Source organism: Castor canadensis, chromosome 15, assembly GCF_047511655.1.
Source record: "Castor canadensis chromosome 15, mCasCan1.hap1v2, whole genome shotgun sequence".
Classification (NCBI taxonomy): Eukaryota; Metazoa; Chordata; class Mammalia; order Rodentia; family Castoridae; genus Castor; species Castor canadensis.
Window position 1 is genome coordinate 98,596,685 of NC_133400.1, and position 21,939 is coordinate 98,618,623.

The window sequence follows — 21,939 nt, forward strand, 5'->3', positions numbered from 1 at the left end:
CATTGCATCCTTAGTATTGAATCAGGAAATCGAGGCATTCAGTCTCTCCGAAGATGCTTCGTCAGGGCTGTCTGAGGACCGAGTTGTCAGCGTGAGCTTCCGTGTCCTCTACCCAATCGTGATCACCAGTCTTGGTGTGTTCTACGATGCCAGTGATGCAGGTTTCCAGAGAAACGTCACAGTCAAGCTTTATCAGGCCGAGCAGGAGGTACGCACTTCTCTGAACATGATTCCTTCTTAGAAACAGAACTTCTGGTGGCATGTGGCAGATTGGGAAGCTGATTCTGGTTAGGAGGCATGCCCCATTTTTCTTCCCTTGCTCCCTGGATGCATTGTAGTTGATGCAGTGCTGGCTTGGATAGAGATTCCCTAGGAATAAATGTGTTCTGTCTAGAAAAGAAGTTGGACCAGATTAGAAATTTCCAACCTAAAGTTTGTTAAAGCCTCAGAATTTTTGAAAGTTGATAATGGAGCCAGGCGTGGTGACACACACCTGTGATCACAGCTGTTTGGGAAGTGAAGGCAAGAGGATTTGAGTTCAAGATTGGTGTGGGCTAATAGCAAGACTCCATCTCCAACAAAAAAATTGCTAGTAAGTATAAACAGTTTAGAACTGCTAGGAAAAGTGAGTTACTGTCTCTTCAAATCCTAAAAAGCTTTAATAAGGCCAATAGCTGCTTCAGAATATGGGAAATAAAACAACTGAGGTTAGTCTGTTCCTGAATTTGAAGAAATTTGATTTGTTCACAGGGTATATCTGAAGTTGTATAGGATGGAATTGTATTTGAAAGGATCTGTTTCTGGGTTTTAAACAATCAGAATACTTGCTGGGCATGACAGCTCACATGTGTATCCCAGCTACGCAGGAGGCAGAGGTTGGAAGGATCACAGTTCAAGGCTAGTCTGGACAAAAAGTTAGCAAAACCCCTCATCTCCACAGATGGGCTGAGCATGGTGTTGCATGCCACCTGTGCAAGAGATTCATCACAGTGTAGTCCTTCCCAGGGATGAAAATGTGAGACCTTATGTAAAACACCTGAAGCAAACTGGGCTGGAGATGGGCCTCAAATGGTAGAAATCTTAGAGGCCCTGAGTTCAAACCCCAGTACTGTCAAAAACTTAAATAAACTCACAAAACTTGGAAGAGCTGTGCGGTGAACAATTGTATACCATCAGCTAGATGCTGCAGCAGTGAGAATCTTGGTGTATTTCTTTGTCACATGTGTTTGTTCATCAGTCTATTCTTAAAAATTTATTTTAGAGTGAATTGCAGCTGTTCAACCCTGAACACTTCAGCAAGCATAACAACTAGACTTTAATCTGTTCATAATTTTTTAAAAGTTATGTAAAGTGGTATGATGGGGGTTTTGTTTTGTTGGTGGTACTGGGATTTGAACTCAGGGCCTTGCACTAGCTAGGCTGGCACTCTACCACTTGAGTAACACCCCCAGACCTTTTTTTTTTCTTTAGTTATTTTTCAGGTCATGTCTCTCATTTTTTGCTCAGGGCCAGCCTTAGACCCTTCCTACCTATAGCCTCCCGTATAACCGTGATTACCAAAATCAGGCACCATGGTTGACTTACTTGTTGAGATGGGGTCAGGCTAACTTTTTGACCAGGCTGGCCTCGAACCTTAACCTTCCACATCTCCACCTCCCGAGTAGCTGAGAATACAGGTGTCAGCCTAACCCTGAATTCAGTTTTTTTTAACCTTATAAACCTGTTTAGCCCTAACTCCTATGAAGATATGAAGCAGATAGCCCTAGAAAGTTCCTTATGTTCCTTGCAGTCAGTTCCTTCCCTGTGCCCTAGACACAGTCACTGTTGGGATTTTTTCGTATGCCATAGAGTACTTTTGCCTTGTTCTGGGACTTTACACATGAGTGGAATCCTATAGGAAGCACTGTGTTGAGTAAGACTTCTTGACTCTGTGGCTCATTCACCATATGGTGTGATGAGTGAGTTCTCCCTTTTTCACTGACAAGTCGTTTTTTGGCAGGAGGGTTTCCAAGATTCTTCCGTACCGTTAGGATGATGGTATGGATTGACTTTGGAATGTTAGACCTGTCCTATTCCCAGAGTAAACTCTTGGTCCAGACATATTCCTGCTTTCATGTATTGTGGGATATCATGCTTCTGTGGTCTTTTTGTCTGGTCTGGGAACTTCTGTTCACAGGAAGTCACTTAGCAAGGTGGTCAGATTTCAGTTGTTCATTTCGCCATTTGTTTTATACTTTTTCCACCTTTTTTTTTTTTTTTGTCTTTTCCTCCTTTTCTGCCTCTTTTTAGTTGATTGAATATTCTTTGGAGTTCCATTTTAATTTCTGTATTATCTTTGTAGTTGTAGCTGTTTATTATTTTTGTGGAATGGTTGACATAACCAGCCTTGTTAAAACTCTGTGTAAAATCTGAGAGCTATGCAACTCTGCGGCTCCATTGTCCTACATCAGCTCTCCTGTAGTCGTCCTGCGCAGTACCTCTGTGACACCATGAAGCCCACACTACAGGGCACAAGCTTTGCTTCAACAGTCAGGCTTTCAGGGATTAGAGAAAAATAGTCTTTTATCTTTACCCACATAGTTTCCACTTCTTATGCTCTTTTTTCCTCTCTCTGATCCAAATATCAGCCATTATTATTTCTTTTTCTGGTTTTTGCTTTTGTTTTTTCTTTCTTTTTGTCATGCTGGGCGTGGAACCCAGGGCCTTGAGTGTGCTAAGGAAGCCTCACTCTCTGAGCTGCACTCCCAGTCCAGCATTTCCTAGAGTACAAGTCCACTGCTGATAAAGTCACTTCGTTTCCATTTTCTGAAAATATTTTCTTTTATTCTTTCCGTTTTCCCCTTTATTATTGTGGAATATTTCCTGGATGTGGAACTCTGGGTTGATTTCCACCCCTCTCCCCAGGTCCTTAATATCTTGTCTGCTTATTGCAAGCCACTGTGGAGTCTGTCTTTATTGATGGGTAACAGTTTCTTGTTTCGTCTTACATCTAGTAACCTTAGATTGTGTCATAGATATTGTCAGTGATTGATTATAGGAACTCCCATTATATTCCTTAGAGAGTATTGATTTTATTTTGTTTTATCAGGCTGGACAGTTTCTAAACCGTTTGAGCAGCTGAATTCTCTTGCCCTTAGCTGGGCTGCTCGGGTTCAGCTTCAAGGGTGTGTTTGACAAGTGACCCTTTCCTTGCCAGGGCATTTTCCTCTAAGTGTAATTGTCCTCCAGGTTCCATCTGTGTTTGAATTGCAGCGCTTTCAGGTTGTTGCTTTTTATTTTTGCCCAGAGTTCATAATTGTTACCTTTGGAAGTGGTCTGCTGTTACTGGAAGCAGAATTCTGTTCTGTATTTAAAAATGTTTTTGTATTGTTAATATTGATTATTAGCAATGGATGTACTATTAGAGAGTCTCCTAATGAATGTACAAATCAATTTAAGATTGAATTTCTTCTTTCTCCCTGTTTGTCCTGTTCTTTCTTCCTCTAAAGAATCTGGAGGTTAGCTGGGTATGGTAGTGTATACACACTGTAATCTTGGCACTCAGGAGGCTGAGGCAGAAGGATTGTAGTTTGAAGGCCAGCCTGGGCTACATAGTGAGACCCTATCTCAGAAAAACAAAGCAAAACAAAACGGATTCTGCATTTTGCTTATGCGTTAACAGACGTAAATATAAGAGAAAGGGAACAAACTGTTCCGGCCTTGATGGTTAAAACTTGGAAGTTTTCTAGAGCTACTCAGCTGTAGTAGTGTGCTTACTATCATGGTTCAAGATTTTATTGAAGGGCTGGGATGTAGCTCAGGGGTAAAGTGCTGCCTACCATGTGGGAGGCCTTGCATTCAATCCCCAGCACTACAGAAAGATCTCCTGACACTAAAGCATGAAGAGAGAACTGAACTGCAGGTGTGATAAGCACTTGCTTGCTGCTTGAGCCACACCTCCAGTCTCATTTGCGAGCACAAAGCCCTGAGTTCAAACCCCAATCCCATCAAAAAAAAAAAAAAAAAAAAAAAACCAGGCGGTGACTGAAACAGTTAGTATTTAGAAATTAGGATTAATTGTGAATTTTTGATCCATAGTTTATTTTTAACTATTCATAATGCTTGAGCTGTCTATCGAATACTTTAGTTCAGACATACAATATTCAATATTTTGATCAAGTTGATTTAATTTTTAGTTGTTTTATTTTTAATTTAATTTTTTTTCTTTCAGTGGAACTGGGGTTTGAACTCAGGTCGTCACAGTTACTAGGCAGGCACTCAACCTCTTAAGCCATTCCACCAGCCCTATTTTGTGTTGGGTGTTTTCAAGATAGGGTCTCAGGAACTGTTAGATCTGGCTGGCTTTGAACTGCAGTCCTCCTGGTCTCTGCTTTCTGAGTAGCTAGGATTACAGCTGTGAGCCACCGGCGCCCAGCTAGTTGCTTTATTTTTAGCCAAAGATTACGTCCTCAAGGAAGGGTTGGTCTTAGGTGGATGCTAAAGGGGTTATGGGGAGACTCAATGCAGAAAGTATCCTTGCTGCATCGTGAAAGAGGTACTCACCATCCACTGATCATCAGCGAGGTCCAGACCGCTTTAGCGGTAACTTGGCATGGGAGAGTGAGAACATGCTTCTGCCTCAAAAAGAGGGCAGTGCCCAAAGAAAAGTGTCCTCTTTTATATTTCCTGTTTTGTTTTGTATTTGCTTCTGAAGGTTCTTTTTCAAGGGGATTCCTAAGTGCTTTTACTGCCTATAGAGAGCTGCAATCTTCAGGGTTATTCTCAACCCCTTAGGGGTTTTTGATACTATAGTGTGTGGCTTAATGTAGCCACACCTCTCGATTTTCCTTAATGCTTCAAGGTGGTTTTCTTTAGATTATGTGAGTTATATTTAGTATTCAAGAGCTTCATGAAGGCTTTGATTATCTTCATCACTTAGTAACCATGATGATACTAGAAAACCCAAAGCTGCCGAGGCATGTACTTGTAGAACAATGAAAGTGACCACGGTTACAGCCATTGCAGACTTTCCTGACCAAAGCATAAGGTTGCTGAAGACTTGTCAGATACACATGTATAACATGAAGTCATTTCCTTGTCTTTGTTTCTCTGTCTTCCCATCCCTCACAATGCCCCTCCCCCCAATACAGGAGGCCCTGTTCGTTGCTCGCTTCAGTCCTCCAAGCTGTGGTGTACAGGTGAACAAGCTGTGGTATAAGCCTGTGGAGCAGTTCATCTTGCCAGAGGTACAGGGCACCATGAAGACTGGCGCTGGTGCGGTCCTTCACCGAGTGGGAGCGTGCTGCCCGGGGCAGTCCCAGGTCGTCCAGGTGGCAGAAGGGGGTGCTGGGTGCAGATGCTTGGGAGTGGAGCACTCTGCAGTTAGACCTCCAGAGAATTAAGTACAAGCAGTTATTCTGTCAGTGTCAGAGCGCTCCCTTTCACCTGTATGTGAATGTCCATTTAAAACACCTTCAACAGAAGCAGAACTAAAACACTCGAACAAATAGAAAATGCGCATCAGCTAGAGAGAAGACCCCCGAGTGTCCTAACTCAGAGATGCTCACATTTAGCACCGTGGCTTCTGCATATGTACTTCGCTAGATTGTATCGCTCACCCTTTATGATTTCCTTTCTCTGACATCTGAACATCTTTTGATAGAAATCTATTTCATATTTCCTAATAGTTGCACAGAATGACATTGTATGCAAATATTGTTTATTAACTCTGTGTTGGATATTGGTGTATTTCTAGCTTCTCAGTGTACTTAGTGAACATGATTTGCACCTCTATTTTACGTGTGTAACTGATTACTTCTTAGGATGAATTGTTGGGTCAAAGGCAAACACACTTCTAAAATACGTGATTTCTTCTTGCAGGCATTTTGGGGTTGATTTTCACAAAAGACTTGGTATGTGTGGTCTGTGTAGGAGAGATAGTGATGCCCCTGTGAGTGAGTAGCTGTGTGTGGTGGGGGGTGTTACAGGCAGGTGTAGCACATGTGAGTTTGAGTCCTGTCTCTACCACTTCATGACTCTGGGACCTGTGTGAGGTACCCTTGCTGCGTGGGTCCTCTGAGGTGGAGGTCCTGTGTTGACCAGGTAGAGGACTTTTCTGGGACTAACTGGTTTCATATAGGAGGACTGCTTAGAAACTATGCTTGCCCCCAACTGACTGTACTCTGTTGTTAGTGCTTCTACTTCTCATCTAGATTTGGGGTCTTGTTCTATAGTGGAGCGCTTTCTCACCCGGAACACTTGCGCCTCACAGGACGTTCAGCAATGTCTGGAGACAAGTTCTTTTGTTAGCGCTGGCTGTGGGGTGACTGTAGCACCTGGCAGGCAGAGGGACCAGGGTGAAGCTCTGCACCCTCGAGTGCATGGGAAGGAACGGACCCCCCCTCCGCCCCCCCAAAGTCAGTGTCTCGAGCTTGAGGGGCTTTGTGAGGAAGGAGCCCGAGGGTAGAGCTGCAGCTGATCACAAGTCTGCAGTCAACCTTGGAGAAGGAAATGTTTTGTTGGCTCATGAGAACTATCACTTTCCTGGAGAATGTCCTTGTTCTTAGGGAACAAGACACATGCAACCGTCTTGTGATAACTGCATTTTACTTCAAGGATCTTAACAACAGGAAAGTATTAGAAGGAAATGTGCAAATCTGGCTCGTGAGGCTCAGTGATTTCAGCTCTTCTGTGGGTTTGAACTGTTTTGTAATAAAAATGAAGTTGGGGAGTGGGTGAACCTTCCCTGCTGATATTCAGAAAGGTGCATCTGGGGTTTAAACTTGGGACTTTACATTCCTGCGGTGGGGGGGATTTGGAGAGGGGGGTGGAGGTGGGGAAAGGTGTGGGAGGGTGGATGTGGTGTACATACTGTGTACGCATGCATGTAAATGGAAAAATGAGACCTATTGAAACTATCCCAGGAACAGGATAAAGAAAAATGATGGAGGGGGTGAACTCAGGTATTACACATTTGTAAATGCCAGGTATACCCCCCACTCAGCACAACAATAAAAAAATTAAAGAAAAAAATAAATACACTTAGGACTTTATGCTTGCTAGGAGGCACTCTGCTGCTGGAGCCACTCCTCCAGTCCTTTTTGCTCTGGATATTTTGGAGATGGGGTCTCTGCCTGGGCTGCAGTTCTCTAATTTTACACTCAGTGCTGTAGCTGGAATGATAGGCAGGTGCCACTATGCCCAGCTTTTTTCTGTTGAGTTGGGGTCATGCAAACTTTTTTGCCTGGGCTGGCATAGAACCAGGATCCTCACCATCTCAAGCTCAGCCTCTCGGGTATCTTGGGTACAGTAGACACACACCACTGCACCCAGCTATTGGTTGAGATGAGATCTCGTGAACTTTTTGACTGGACTGCCCTCAAACCACTGTCCTTCTGATCTCAGCCTCTCAAGTAGATAGGATGGTAAGTGGGAGCCACCCAGCATCCAACTTGATTTTTATTTTCATTTTATGATCTTAGCACAGATTACCATAAATAGGTTGTTTCACTTTAGGAGGTTTTTGGCTTTAGGATCCTTACGTCAGAGAATACAAAGCAGGTCTGTGAGAGAAGAGGTGAGGGATAGAAGCAAGCATTTGTCACCTGGAGCAGGAGGGGTGCAGAGGCTGGCAGAAGTAGAGCTCCCTTCCTGCATGAAGACAGGACAACTGCTGGGTAAGTAGGTTCAGGGAGCAAGTCAAGATCTTTTTGGGGCCAGTGGATTTGTCCCATAATTAACATTGTTGGCTTAGTCACTAAATAGCGTTGGGTACTAGGAAGGAGTTACTGGGCACTAGCAAGTCAGATCGCAAGCATGGGTTGAATGGCCGGGGAGGGATGGCTTGTTCCATCCCATTGTGTACATTTGTAGTCTCACGGTTTACCATCCTCGTCTTTCGCTGCTAACTGTGAATCAGTAGGGCCTGATTCCTAGTCCTCTTTTTATTTCACGCATTCTTCGTAGACCATTTTGCCCGTTAGCATCTGCCCGGACTTACTGTGAACTCCAGATGGGCTTTTGTGCCCTGAACTCTGCTTCATGTCCCATGGACATTCAGATGGTTGCGTCATCTCTGTCCCATCCAGTCTCATCTCCTTTTCCTAGTCATCTGACCCAGAGTCATGGGTGGGACTCGCCCTCAGCTCTGGTAGCCAGGCCCTCACCAGATTGACCAGTGCTTCTAACATTCCTTACCCATCTTCTAAATGTTACGCTACTAAAGGTTAGAAGGAAGTAGAGTAGACCAGGAGTGACAGGCGTTGTCATTGTCACGAGAAAAATTCAGGATTAAACCTCGCAGCCTCCATTGTCAGGGCTCTACTTAGCTTGCAGGCCTAACACTGACCTTCCTTCCGGTTACTTCACTTACGGATGTGCACATCCCCAGTGAATGACCCTAAATTCAGAAAAGCAGCGTATAAACTAGGATGTCAGTTCGTATCTTCCAGTTCCTACGTCCTTCTCCCCTAGATACTGCTACCATGCCCAAATACTTGGCTAAGCCCAGCTTTCCTGCAATGGGCAGTTGGTACATTATTTTAAGGAATTGATTTTACTGCTCCAGCTTCACTAAGCAGCTTCTCCCAATTATTGGAAACATTGTTTCCACTTGTATCAGGGTGAATCAGCTCTAGCTGAGGGCCTCTCTGCTATAGCTTTTCCTCACTGACTTTGTAAATAGCCAGTTGCCACTTTCCTGTCCAGCCTTTCACACTCTGTTGCCACTCAGCCACTGGAAGGACCTTCCTAAAACTGCAGTGTGATTGTGTCACTCCTGGGCTTGCATCTTCAGTCTTCCCACTGTCAAGACACCTGTTCAGGGGTGGGGAGACTGTCAACAACCATTAGAACTGGCCTCCAGCCTGTCTTTTACCTCCTCCCTCAGCCTTCAGTCATACAAAAGCTTTACACTTTTCTGAATGTGTTCTAATCTCACACTTTGCCAACCCAGACTCCTTTAAGACTTCTTCACTAGTAATTTGAAATTCTGTCCGAGCTTCCCTTCCCCCACCAGAATGACTTTGCCTCATCTTTTAGCTTATCATGGCCTGTTGTGATTACGTAAAGATGTGAGCTGCTCCGCTTTTATTTCTAATTTCCAAATACACAGCCTATGGCTTTGTAATAGTATAGACTCAAATGTGCAGCTATGACTCATGTCTAAAAAATGATTGACCCTAAATTTACTTAACTGGGTATGCATACTTGGTTCAAAATTTTTCCCAGATTATAAAAAAATATGAAAATAATATGTGGTCACTGTTGAATATTTGACAATAAGACCCTTAGGTTTAAAGAATACGATGTATCTGGGGCTGGTGGCTCACACCTGTAATCCTAGCTACTTGGGAGGCTGAGATTGGGAGGATCAAGGTTCAAGGCCAGTCCAGGCAAATACTTCATTTGACCCTTATCTCCAAAAAATAACTAGAGCAAAACAGACTGGATGTTTGGTCAAGCAGTGGAGCACCAGTCTCACCCCAAAAAAAAAAAAAAAAAAAAGGCATGTGGTGGCACCCATCTGTTGCCTAATATATTTGGTAATTTCTTCTGCTGTTTTTAGGGTGGTTTTTTTTTTTTTTTGGCATATATGTCTATTTGTGGGAATGTTTGTGTTTCCAAACACATATCTGACCTTCATTTCAGTACACCTAAATAAAGTATAGACACAGTCAACTCCTTCAAAGATAAGAAAATGGAGCCTTTTTGAAAAGGACAGTCACAGTTGGTGTGCCTTTTCTAAACAAGGACACTGCAGTCTGTGTTATCACTGATCTTCAGAGCAGCCCTTTGAGGTTTGCTCTTTTAAAGATGAGGAAGTGGTGACATGGCTTGAGGTGTGTCTGCAAGGTGTGCCCCAGGGCTCCCCACAGTGATTAGGAGCTTCATAGATGATAACAGTTAAGGATGCTTACAGGTACATCAGTTGAAGCCAGGTGTGGTGATGTAGGAATTTTTTTTTTTATATTAGAGCTGTGTCCTTACGTGTAGACCAAAACACCATTTTGGGTGACTTTCAGCTTCACGTTATGTCAGCAGACATTGTCTTGGGGACTGGGGACGTGAAGGTGGATAAGAAGGACAAGCTCGTACTTTGGGCAGTTAGTTTGACAATAGGAAAATAAATAAGAAATAGCGTGAGTGATCGGTATTAAACAAAATGGGTAGCTGTGATAGAATTGTGGGCAGCTACTTGGGAGCTAAGGCGGAGCCCAGGCAAGTCAGGGAAGCTATCTAAAAAAAAAAAAGAAAGAAAAATACAAACAAAAGGGCTGGGTGTGTGATTCCTAGCATAAGTAAGGCCCTGGATTCAATCCCCAGCTGAAAAATAGATATTTACAGCAAGCATTCCTCCATTATTTTAGTAAATATTTGGTCTCAACTAAGTGTCTGATAGGAGGGAGCATTCGAGTAGACCCACCCACTCAGAGGCATGCCACCCACATGAGAAGGAGCGGCTGCCTGTGACAGCTGCACAGCAGCACCTACTTCTGACACATGGGAAATGCCAGGTATCTGCAAACCTGACTGAAACAACCAGACACACACCCCAAAATGTTCGTAAAACCTATGACTGACGTGCTCTGGATGAACTCGAACTCTTGTCTAATGTCTTAGCTGAGCTCTTACTTAAAACCCAAGTGAGAAGCATGAAGAACTTGACTCGCTACTCTTATTTTTCCCAAAGAGCTTTGAAGGTACAATTGTGTGGGAGAGCCAAGACCTCCATGGCCTGGTATCAAGAAACCTTCACAAAGTGGCAGTAAACGATGGAGGGGGCGTTCTCAGAGTCATCACAGTAAGCCATCCTTTTGCTTGCTTGTTTAGGTTAGTGATGTATTTTAGCTTTCTTGATGCACAAAAGTGTGTAGAATTTATTTGAACACCATCCCAGGCATTGTCGAGTTCTGTTTCTCCTGTTTTAGAAGATAGTAGAAAAATGCTTCTGTGTCACCATAGTGATGACAGAACGTCAAACGTGTGTGCGATTTTGTGCCTACACTAGTGAATAGTTTTGCTTTAAGATTGGTGTATTTTTAAAGTTTGATAGTTTAAGTCACTATTCTATAAGGACACATTCATTCACTGTCTCACCTTGATACCAAAATGTCAGTTAAAATACTATAGGGGAAAACATTGGGTTGAAGAGTGCTTCAAGTGGTGGTGCACCTGCTGAGAAAGCACAAGGCCCTGAGTTCAAACCCCAGTACCACTTAAAAAAAAAAAAAATGAAAGCTGGGCACAGTCATGGACATCTAATCCAGCACTCAGGAAGCTGAGGCAGGAGAATCATAAGTTTGAGGCCAGCCTGGGCTACACAGCAAGATACCATGTAAAGTGTGTGGTGGTGAGAGCCTGTAGCTTCAGCTACTTGGGAAACTAGGCAAGAGGATCACTTGAGTCCAGGAGTTCAGGGCTAGCCTGGACAACTTAAACCATATCTCAAAAAAAAAAAAAGAAAATAAGATTGATTGAATAGTTGCTTTCATTTAATTTGGGTGAAGCAACTCTGGGGTTTCTAACTCATTTTTCTCATTCAGATTTAAAGCAAATCCAAATTTAACAGGTAGCACATATGAATAATAAAAGAAAAAAATAAATAAATTTGGCAAAAATTTCAAAAAAAAAAAAAACAAATTTAACAGGTAAATTTCTCATTTAGGATGATAAGGAAGGCATGGTGAGACTATAGTGTTGAACAAATGGCGAGTGTGGCGGTGTTGCAGACTGCCTTTTATTCCCCTTGTTGCTTGAGTCTAATGATTAGGAAAGCATTTGGCATTTAAATTCACAACTCAGTGATTGGAGTATTAACCCTGTTCACTGAATTGACTCCTGAGGTTAGCATGAATATCATGTGATATGTTATTACTTATTCAAAAAGCATTTATTGCCAGGCAGCGTGGTGTGTTCCTGTAATTCCAGCACTTTGGAGTCTGAGGAAGAAGGAGCCTGAGTTATGTAGCTTAGCAAGACTCTGCCACCAAAAAAACAAAAGTTCCTGGAATGGTAATGCTCACCTGTAATCCCAGCATGAAGGAGGCAGGGGGGCAGGAGGATCATGAGTTCAGGCCCAAGCTGGGCAGCTACATAGTGAGACTCTGTAGCAAACAAACAAAAAAGCATTCACTGCACACCTCCTGCAGGGCAGCAGAGCGGCAGCAGGAGGTTGCCCGGGTCCGAAATGGAGCTCTCACGGGGCAGGAGCAAGTACGCACAGACACACAGGCACAAGTGTGTATGTAGTGCATACGTTGCTTTGGAGGCCCTGATTTGATTGGTTTTTTTTTCAGGACTGGGGTTTGACCTACAGCATTCAGTAGCGTTAACTTCCTCGGCAGTGAGCTGCAGACCATATTTTAAATTAAGTGATGTTATCACTATGACCTCCAAATACTGCCTCTTTTTTTTTCTTTTCCTTTCTTTTATTGTTATTTTTGTTTGTTTTGGTGGAACTGGGGTTTGAACTCAGGACCCTGCACATGCTAGGTAGGTGGTCTGTCATGTGAGCCATGCCCCCAGCCCTGAATACTCATTCTACTTGCTTTAAAACCGTGCTGCACACAGTTCAGCTCCACTGAAAAGATGTGCTTGGAAAAACAACAGCCAGGTAGTAAGCCTTCCGATAAGATCAGTGTGCAGCAGGAATGCCTTGAACATGCCCATTGCTGGCGGGCAGCGTGCAGGAAGAGAGCACTCAGTTTGAGGAAGGGCAGCGGGTAGGTTGACACGGATGAAGAAAGCCCCTCTGATCCTGGCTGTGGCCGCTGTAGTAGGCTGTCGACTTAAATAGCATCGGTAGTCAGTAGTGTCATTTGAGTGTCGGAGACCATTGACCTCACAGCTTTTATCTGCATGGCCACGTGATCTCCAAATGTGCCAACATCTCTTTGGACTCGGGATTTTATTTATTTATTTTTTTTTTTGGTGGGACTGGGGTTTGAACTCAAGGCTTCATGCCTGCAAAGGAGATGCTCTACTGCTTGAGCCACATCTCCAGTCACTTTTGCTCTGGTTATTCTGCAGGTGGGGGTCTCAAGAACTGTTTGCCCAGGCTGTCCTTGAACCTCAGTCTTCCCGGTCTCAGCCTCCCAAGTAACTAGGATTATAGGTATGAGCCACCAGTGCCCAGCTTTATGAGGATTTTCACTCTTAAAAAAAAAATCGAAAGTAATCATTATTTACATTTAATATTTTGCAAAGTGGTGAGTCGAGATGTAAAATAAATCGGTTTTGTAGTACTGTGGTTGCACGTACGAGAACACGAGTCTCCATAGGTTGGAGCTTGCGCACCTGGTCTTTAATAAAGATGTTAAAGTGTGTGTGTCACCCTGACAGTCTAGCGTACCAGCCTCTTAGATGGATTTACCTGCTGTGGTGGAATTAGTATGACTTCTGTCGGGTCAGTTTTAACATTTTAATGGATTTGCTTTTTGTAGTGACACACCAACCACCTGTATTCTTGTTCCTTTCAGGCTGGCGAGGGCCTGCTGCCCCATGAATTCCTGGAAGGTGTGGAGGGAGTCGCAGGTGGTTTTATCTACACTATTCAGGGTGAGTAGCTAGTTGAAAAGCATTCTGAACCTCACGTACTTAGTGTTACTTCATATGCTCACAAAAAAAGGTGATCTTTTTTGTCACTTAAAAGATAGCTTGTTACAAAAATCTTAAAGTGAGCCAGGCACCAGTGGCTCACGCCTATAATCCAAGCTACTCAGGAGACAGAGATCAGGAGGATCGCAGTTCAAAGGCAGCCAGGACGAATAGTTCGCAAGACCCTATCTCAAAAAAAAACAAAAAACCAAAAACCCCTACCACAAAAAATTGGGCTGGTGGAGTGGCTCAAGGAGGTCCTGAGTTCAAGCCCCAATACCGCTATATATATATATATATATATATATATATATAGCTTGGGCTGGGTGCCAGTGGCTCACACCTGTAATCCTAGCTATTCAGGAGAGAGAGGTCAAGAAGATTGTGGTTTGAGACCAGACCAGGCAAATAGTTCTCGAGGCCCTATCTTGAAAATACCCAACACACAAAAAAAGGGCTGGCGGAGTAGTTCACGTGGTAGAGCACCTGCCTAGCAAGTGTGAGGCCCTGAGTTCAAACCCCAGTACCACCAAAAAAAAAGTAGCTTGAGTTGGCAGCATGGCTCAAGTGTTAGGCGCTAGCTAGCTAGGTAAGCATAGGCCCCGAGTTCAAATCCCAGTAGTACCAAAATTAAAATAGATTGTTCAACCAAGCATTGGTGGTGCATGCCTGTAATCCCAGCGCTTGGAAGATTAAGAAAGCTGAGACGAGGATCACAAGTTCCAGGCAAACCTGGGCTATGTGACAACCCTGTCTCAAAAAAAAAAAAAAAAAAGAACGAACGATTGCTTTTTTTTTTTAACTCCTGTGTTCTATTATGTAAAGACCACAGTTAGGGTTAGGTGAGGTTGGCTGCTCTCCCAGTGTTACACGTCACCTTGGAGTGAATGGCCTGCACCTGTGTAAAGTAATGCCTCCAAGACTGCGTCTACGGGTGGACTCTACCCAGCTGCGCTTCTACTTGAAGTTCCTAACAAGCGACTCCGTTACACTACTGGAGGGGAGGAATCGATGACATCATAACTTCTAGGTCATGCATTTTTCTGCAGCTGTCGCCTTTCCCTTTCAGAGGGCGATGCTCTGTTGCGCAGCCTCCATTCCCGGCCTCAGAGAATGGTGACTCATCTGAGGGGTCTGCGGGAAGAAGATGCCTTACTGGAGGAGGAGGGCCGCGCCCATGACGACATCGTCTTTGTGGATGTCGTGGACACTTACCGAAATGTCCCTGCAAAGCTGCTCAGCTTCTATAGATGGTAGGCTGGAAAGTGATTAGTGTGTTGTTCTTTGGAATGAGAAACAACTTAGCAACATAAACTGCTGACGTTTTAAATGTCAGAAACCTAAGATCACTGAACCCCTGGGATGTGGCCTGCTGGCTCCTGGCTCCTGGCGCAGGCCTTTTCTACCGTGCCGCTGCTTCCTTCTTGGATGGGTAGATCTACACGTGGCCCAAAACAAACAAGGCAAAGTTAGTTGACTCACTTGGAGTCACTCCTGGACTTCTCTCCAGTTAGCATCAGACGGAGGTGAGGGAGTCTGAAGATGTCCCTTGTCAGTTGTGTCATACCCCACCCAAACTCCCTAATGTAGTCACACCCAGTCTGCTAATTTGAATTTTGCTCACATAAATCTACCTTGCTTACTCTACTTCACCAATTTAAAAACTTCTTGCCTTGGGCCAGGCACAGTAGGGTATGCCCAAAGTCGCAGCTACTTGGAGGCTGAAGCAAGAGGATCCCTTTAGCCTAGGAGTTCAGGTCAGCCTAGGCAGCACAGTGAGACCCCTGGCTCTTAAAAAAAAAGATGAAGGGAAAGAAGGAGAGAGAACTACTTGCCTTGGTTCCCAGACTTTGGTGGATGGCTCATTGAAATCCAGTTGCTTTTAGTCTCCCTGTTGTTTATAACTGCACACGTGTAATACTTACCTTATGTAGCCAGTGTTACTAGTTACCTGAGATACCATGGTGTCCCGTTGAGTCCCTCAGTAGTGTCTCCCCTGACTGCGGGATGGAGACTTTCCACCTCCATCCACCTGTAAAGGGGATCCCAGGGTCTCTGTCTTCTTTCCTTCTCTGTGGAAGCTCTTGAGTATTTCCTGGTCCTGAGTGGTAGATGGTCCAGTGTATGAACGGTGACAGGACCAGGTTTGGACAGCTGCATCTCAAGGCCACTGATGGGCGCTCCAGGCATAGATGGAGTCCAGGGTGGAAACAGGTCTGGAAGGGGAAGTGAGTCCCGGCAGAGTGAGGGGCGTCCTCCTAGGACTTTCTACCGGGAGGTGCTTCCCAGGGTGCAGGTTTTCTTTATGCACATATTAACCTCTTGGCCCTCAGACTCCCTGCCGCTGTCCACACCACCTCACCTCCATGGTGTGCTTTCAGATACTTTCTGGGTTTTTGTGGGAATCAAACCCAGGGCCTCATGCATGCTTGGCAAGTGCTCTTCTACTGAACTGCACCCAGCCCAAGTGTCATGTAAGTGTCATTATTCTGCCATCTTGATTTAGCTGAGGTGCCAATGACTTAAATGTCCTTTATCACAAAGGTTTATTTCCAATCAGGAAAAACTGTACGCACCTTATGCCCTGAATTAGAAACGAGCTTAATGGGATATTTGATAAGGAACCGTGTTCACTAAATTTGCCATCCCTTGACCTAGTGAAGCTTTCTCCAGGTTTCACTTTGTGAAATTTCTGTTGTGGCTGGTTCCCCAGCAAGACTGCATTTTAAAACAGAGATGTTCCGAGATTGACAGCGGAGGTGAAGGAGTTCGAGTTCTTAGTGGTCATCATGGTTTTTGTTTATCTTTTGTGGTTGTGGGGATTATATCACTTGAGCTACACTCCCAGCCCTTTTGTTTTTGAGATGGAGTTTTGTAACTGCCCAGGTTGTTCTCAAATTGTGAGAACTTCCTCCAAAAGCTGGGATTACAGCACCACCCTGCCCAACTCCATTATGTATCTTTTGATGTCACCGCCTGTTCTTCTTAAAGGGTCATAAATAATGTTTAATGGCTGGAAAGTGATCCCAAGGGAACATCTGTTTCAGTGTCAGAGCTCAGGGTGGGGTTTTTGGCTTTTCCCCCCCAGTACTGGGGTTTGAACTTAGGGCCTTATGATTGCTAGACAGGCACTTTTCCACTTGAACCACATCGACAACCCTTTTTGCTTTAATTACTTTTCAGATAGGGCCTTGCATTTTAGTTTTGTTTTGTTGATACTGGGATCTTGCACTTGCAAGGCAGGCATTTTGCCACTTGAGCCACGCCCCTAGCTCTTTTTCCTTTATGCATTTTCCAGATAGAACCTCCCGTTTATGTCCAGGCAGCCTGGACTGTGATCCTCCTATTCATGTTCCCGCGCAGCAGGGATGACAGCTTTGATTGAGATGGGCCTTGCACATTCTTTTCCCTGAGCTTTCCTGGAACCTCAGTCCTCCTGCTTATGCCTGCCCAGTAGCTGAAATTACAAGTGTTGTACCACCGTACCCAACTTGGTGGTTAAGATAAGGTCTCACCAACTTCTTCTTGCCACACTGGCAAATCCCCACAATCTCTAGCTCCCGTGTAGCTGAGATTATAGGAACCACCATACTCGGCCATAACTCAGGTTTTTAAACCATCAGACATCTTAAAGGTAAAATGAATAATAGTATGGAATGCTCTTCATACAACAGTATTGTGAGAGCTCTAAGCCTGTCCCATAAGCCTGGGTCTTTGTCACTAAGAACACTTGGCAAGGTTCAGATGTTTGGTAGACCAGTCAGCCCAGCAGGGAATAGTGACCAAGGACCATTTGTTAGAACACATGTTGTACTTTTCCTTTCTCTTCTAAAATCACTGTGGAGCCTCCACGTTACGCACTTAGTAAATGCGCCGTGGGGCCATCGTGGAGAGCAGTGGTGTTCAAGGAGTGAGAGACACCAAGGATGCAGCCAGGTGGTACAGGCAGCTCTGAACTAGTTCTAGTGACAGCTGCTTGGTGTCGCGTTGTTTCCTTGCAGGGCTGCACTAACGTGCATGTCCCCCTCCTGCCAACAGGACCATGGAGACCACCAGCTTCCGTTTGTTGCTGAAGACAGATGACGACTGTTACATAGACTTAGAAGCTGTATTTAACCGAATTGCCCAGAAGAATCTGGATGGGCCTAATTTTTGGTGGGGAAAGTAAGTGAAATGTGCTTGGCCATTGGCATTCATATCCTGACCAAAGGTGACCAAGGCAAAATGTGTGCAAGTCATTTTTCACAAGGAAAATGTGGTTAAGAGGACATTTCCTCTTGAGAGTCCTGGGTCACTGTGCTGTTACTCCACACTTAGTAAAGTTTTTAAATGAAAAACCTCAGGCTAACCTGAGATGAAGGAGAGAGAAAGGCGGGGCTTTCATTCCCATGACCTACAAGTAAACGGCACTCAGAGCTGTGGTGCATTTTGTGCTGGGATCCGCGTGCATGTTCTTGCTGCTTCAGAGTACGGAACAGGACTAGTGATTTGATGCAAGCTTTGTTTTGTTTGTTTTCATTAGGTAACACACAGTGCTCTTTTGTTACTTTCCATTCAGAAACTTTTAGAGGATGTACCTTCCCAATCTTTTATATAAACTACCAATGAGTAAATGATAATGCCTTTCCTTAGATGAAGAGGTTTTTCTCTAGCCAGGTGAGGTGATTGATGCCTGTAATTCTAGCTACTCCAGAGACAGATTGGGAAGATCACAGTCAGAAGTTTGCAAGACCCCATCTCATCCAATAGCCAGGCAAGGTGGCTCTGCCTGTCATCCCAACTATGTGGGGAAGGACAGATAGAAGGATCTTAGTCCAGACTGTCAAAGGCATAAAGCAAGACTCCATCTCAACACAGCCAGGTGCTGGTGGCTCAGCCTATAATCCTAGTTACTGAGAAGGCAGAGATCAGGAGGATCACAGTTCAAAGGCAGCCCCAGGCAAACAGACCCTATCTTGAAAAAAAATCACAAGGGCTGGTGGAGTGGCTCAAACAGTAAGAGCACCTGCCTAGCACGTGTGAAGCCCAGCGTTCAAACCCCAGTGCTGCCAAAAAAAAAAAATAACTCAAAAAGGGCTGGTAAAGTGGCTTGAGTGATAGAGCACCTACCTAGCAGATAGGAGGCCCTAGTTCAAACCCCAGAACCTCCCAAAAAAAAAAAAAAAAAAAAAAAAGGGTTTTTTCTCATTCTTCCCTGCTCTACAAACTTGTTCATTTCTTGTGATAATAGGAGTCTAGTCTAATAGTGGTAAGATACGTGTCAGAAGAACACAAAAAAGGCACATTTATTAACATCTCAGTTTCAGGTTGAACTGGGCAGTGGACCGAACTGGAAAGTGGCAGGAGCTGGAGTACCCTAGCCCAGCGTACCCTGCCTTTGCGTGTGGGTCTGGGTACGTGATCTCCAGGGACATCGTTGACTGGCTGGCAAGCAACTCAGGGAGGTTAAAGACCTACCAGGTAATGGAGGGTTTCCTACTTAGGTCAGTAATCCAGCCTCCCATGCAGAGAAGCATGCTGTCTTCTCAGTTTAGGAGTCACCCTTTAAAGGTTAGGGTGTACCCCTGCTGTCCCTCACATCTGTTCCTGAGTCTTGTTTGAGCCTGTTTACTATGTTTTCAGTCTGCATTTGCAAGTGTAGTTCCTGGGGCTGGCAGTGGTAGAGCATCTACCTGCCTAGAAAGCCCTGGGTTCAAACCCCAGTACAGAGAAGAAAGAAAAAAGAAAGACAAGCGTAGGTTCGTGGCATACAGATTTCTTTCTGGTTCTGCCTAGTTATACACACTTCACGTTGGCGCTGCAGTCTAAGGCACGTGAGAAGAGGGGCGGTCCTCTTCTGCCTCGCTGAGTGGGCAGCTAGCGGTACTAGTGTGTCAGGGCTACGTCATGCCACGTCAGAAAGTAGAAGCTGGGAGCAGGCGTGGCGCCTTTACAGACAGCACTAAGGTTTTGCATTTATACCTTGGGCACTGCGTGCAGGGGGAAGATGTGAGCATGGGCATTTGGATGGCGGCCATAGGACCTAGAAGACACCAGGTAAGCAAGCTCCAAGGCGCTGGCCTCGGGGCCCACGGGTGTACTGGAAATGAGGCTTCTACCCAGCGAGCTTCAAACTAAATCCACCTCGTTATCCCTGGGGCAGAAGTTTTCTAAGTTTAAACCAGAAGGAAATGCTGTGAATAAATGTTCCCTGACCCACAAAGAATTAGGGCTCCATAGAGCTGGTCAGAAATTCTTTGCAGCTTTAAAACTTAGGATCTACGACGGGAGTTGCTGGCACCTGGCAGTGTAAGGACCCCTCGGCTCCCTGACTAATCTGACTTCATCATCCGTGATGAAGTTCTCTTTGTTTAGACAGCGTTTAAAGCACACGGACTACTGAGCCAGAAAGAGAAATGAATCCACAAAGACCAAGATGGAAATTAGGAGCCTTGGGGGGGGAAAGCAAGCTTTTGCCTCGGACATTTCCTTCCTTCTGAATTCTTCCAGCTTCTCCTTTGACCACAGAAGGTTCAGGGCACAAAAGAAACATTCAGGGCTGCCCCTCAGGAGCCTGTGCAGAGCTGCAACCCCAGGCGTGTGCCTCCCACTGTGTGGTCAGCTGGGCAGCCTTATCCTCAGTCGCACTTTGAGCCCCATGTTTACTTACTGTGGAATAGGCAGATCTGGTCTGTGTCCTGTCATTCTCATCTGTGTGGCAGGTGCTGGTCTGACTCTGTAGGGTGCTGGCTGTTTGTGGAGCTTGTGCTTTGTACTGGGACCTCATGTCTTTGGGAACCAAGGCCTATCTGTAAAATACTGATAGCTTTCTTTGCAGAGGGGGCTTGCACTGTGTGCTGCCCAGCAGCAGGGAAGCACGCCGGCTGAGGCTGACAGGGCCTCCTGCCTAGGAAGCTTTGTTCTCTCCCATACCCGGAGGCCCCATGCTGACCCCCGCGTCCCGCCCACCCCTGTGCACAGGAGCTCCTCACTACCACAGCTCAGTCATGCTTTGAAAGATTTGTAATGTCCCTCAGCATTTTCTCCCCACGCACACTCTGCCACGTTGCTGGGAAGAAGCCAGTCGGAGCTGAGTCCAGTGCCTAAGAGCCTGGGTGAGGGTCAGGGTCTCAGCTCCCTCCTTCTCTCCCACTCTCCCACTCTCCCACTCATCTTGTAGCATGGCCACCTGGAGCAAGTTGCTTCACCCTCGTGTAAAAAGGAAATAATGTCTAGCTCACAAATTCTTGGGACAATTAAATGGAATAGTCATAAAGTCCAGAGTACTGAAGACATTGCCATAGTAGTAGCTGCTATTAAAACTGCTTCTAGGAGTGGAGCTGTGGCTTAAGTGGTAGAGCGCCTGCTTTACAAGTGAGAAGCCCTGGGTTCAAACCCCAGTCCAACCAGGAAAAAAAACCCAAAAAAACAAAAAACTGCTTCTGCCTACCTTTCTCTAAAAGCAAATATGAAACTCACCCATGTGGTTTCCACACTTTTCCCAGAACTCCATTTCCATAGCTTGGCGCTGGTGGCTCATTTCTGTAATCCCAGCCACTCAGGAGGCGGAGATCAGAAGAATCACGGTTTAAAGCCAGCCTGGGCAAATAGTTCATGAGACCCTATCTCAAAAGCAACCCTTCATAAAAATAGGACTGGTGGAGTGGCTCAAGGTGAAGGCCCTGAGTTCAAGTCCCAGTACCACAAAAAAAAAAAAATCAACTCTATTTCCTACGCTTTTCTTCTCTGAGAATTTGAACATTTTTACCTGACAACATAGCAGCTGTGCGTGGTTATGGATCATGACGTTCGGTACATGTGTGCACTGCCGATTGCCGCCTTAGTCCACACGCTGCATTGCTATTATGTTCTGCCGCCACAGGACTGCCTCAGTGCTCCCCACACCTCATGAGTTGGCTCACATGTCGAGTTATCCTGGGAGTCGCTTCAGCCTCAGTAGCACTCATACAGGCGTCCCACACACGCCTGTCTGTTACAGCTCTCCAGTCCACGTGTTCTTTCTCAACAGGACAGCCTGTGGCTGTGTGAGAAGACATGTGAGGCGGGAATGCTGTCGTCCCCTCAGTACTCCCCACGGGAACTAAGCCAGCTGTGGGAACTGAAGGAACTGTGCGGTGACCCCTGTCAGTGTGAAGCCAGATCACAGTGAGTCCAGCGGGCAGTGCCTAAGGACAGGGCAGGTGGAGTAATCTCCGTGTGAGGCAGAGACAAGCCCAAGGTTCGGCAGAAAAGGCAGCACTTTCCCCTGTAAACCAGCGTGGTGTTCTTAACATTTGCACAGATCTCCTTAAGAACCAACTCTCACTGCAGCTTGAGAAAAGTTTTTTTTTTTAAATACCAACCTGTTTTGTAAAAGAATAGGTC

At 45.2% G+C, this 21,939-nt stretch overlaps 1 protein-coding gene across 6 annotated transcripts in view; it reads left to right on the forward strand.

The window, feature by feature from the left end:
• B3galnt2 (beta-1,3-N-acetylgalactosaminyltransferase 2) overlaps positions 1-21,939 on the forward strand; it is a 58,847-nt gene that overhangs the window by 16,439 nt on the left and 20,469 nt on the right. For 2 of the 6 annotated variants that reach the window (XM_074056834.1, XM_020173350.2), the window contains exons 4-11: positions 15-208; positions 5,130-5,300; positions 10,670-10,780; positions 13,458-13,536; positions 14,645-14,828; positions 17,614-17,739; positions 18,876-19,035; positions 19,555-19,611. In XM_074056834.1, coding sequence (XP_073912935.1) covers positions 15-208; positions 5,130-5,300; positions 10,670-10,780; positions 13,458-13,536; positions 14,645-14,828; positions 17,614-17,739; positions 18,876-19,035; positions 19,555-19,611 — 1,082 coding nt within the window. Of the gene's footprint in view, positions 1-14; positions 209-5,129; positions 5,301-10,669; positions 10,781-13,457; positions 13,537-14,644; positions 14,829-17,613; positions 17,740-18,875; positions 19,036-19,554; positions 19,612-21,583; positions 21,721-21,939 lie in introns of all 6 variants that reach the window. The other 4 variants (XM_020173347.2, XM_074056833.1, XM_020173348.2 and 1 more) reach the window with 4 other exon arrangements.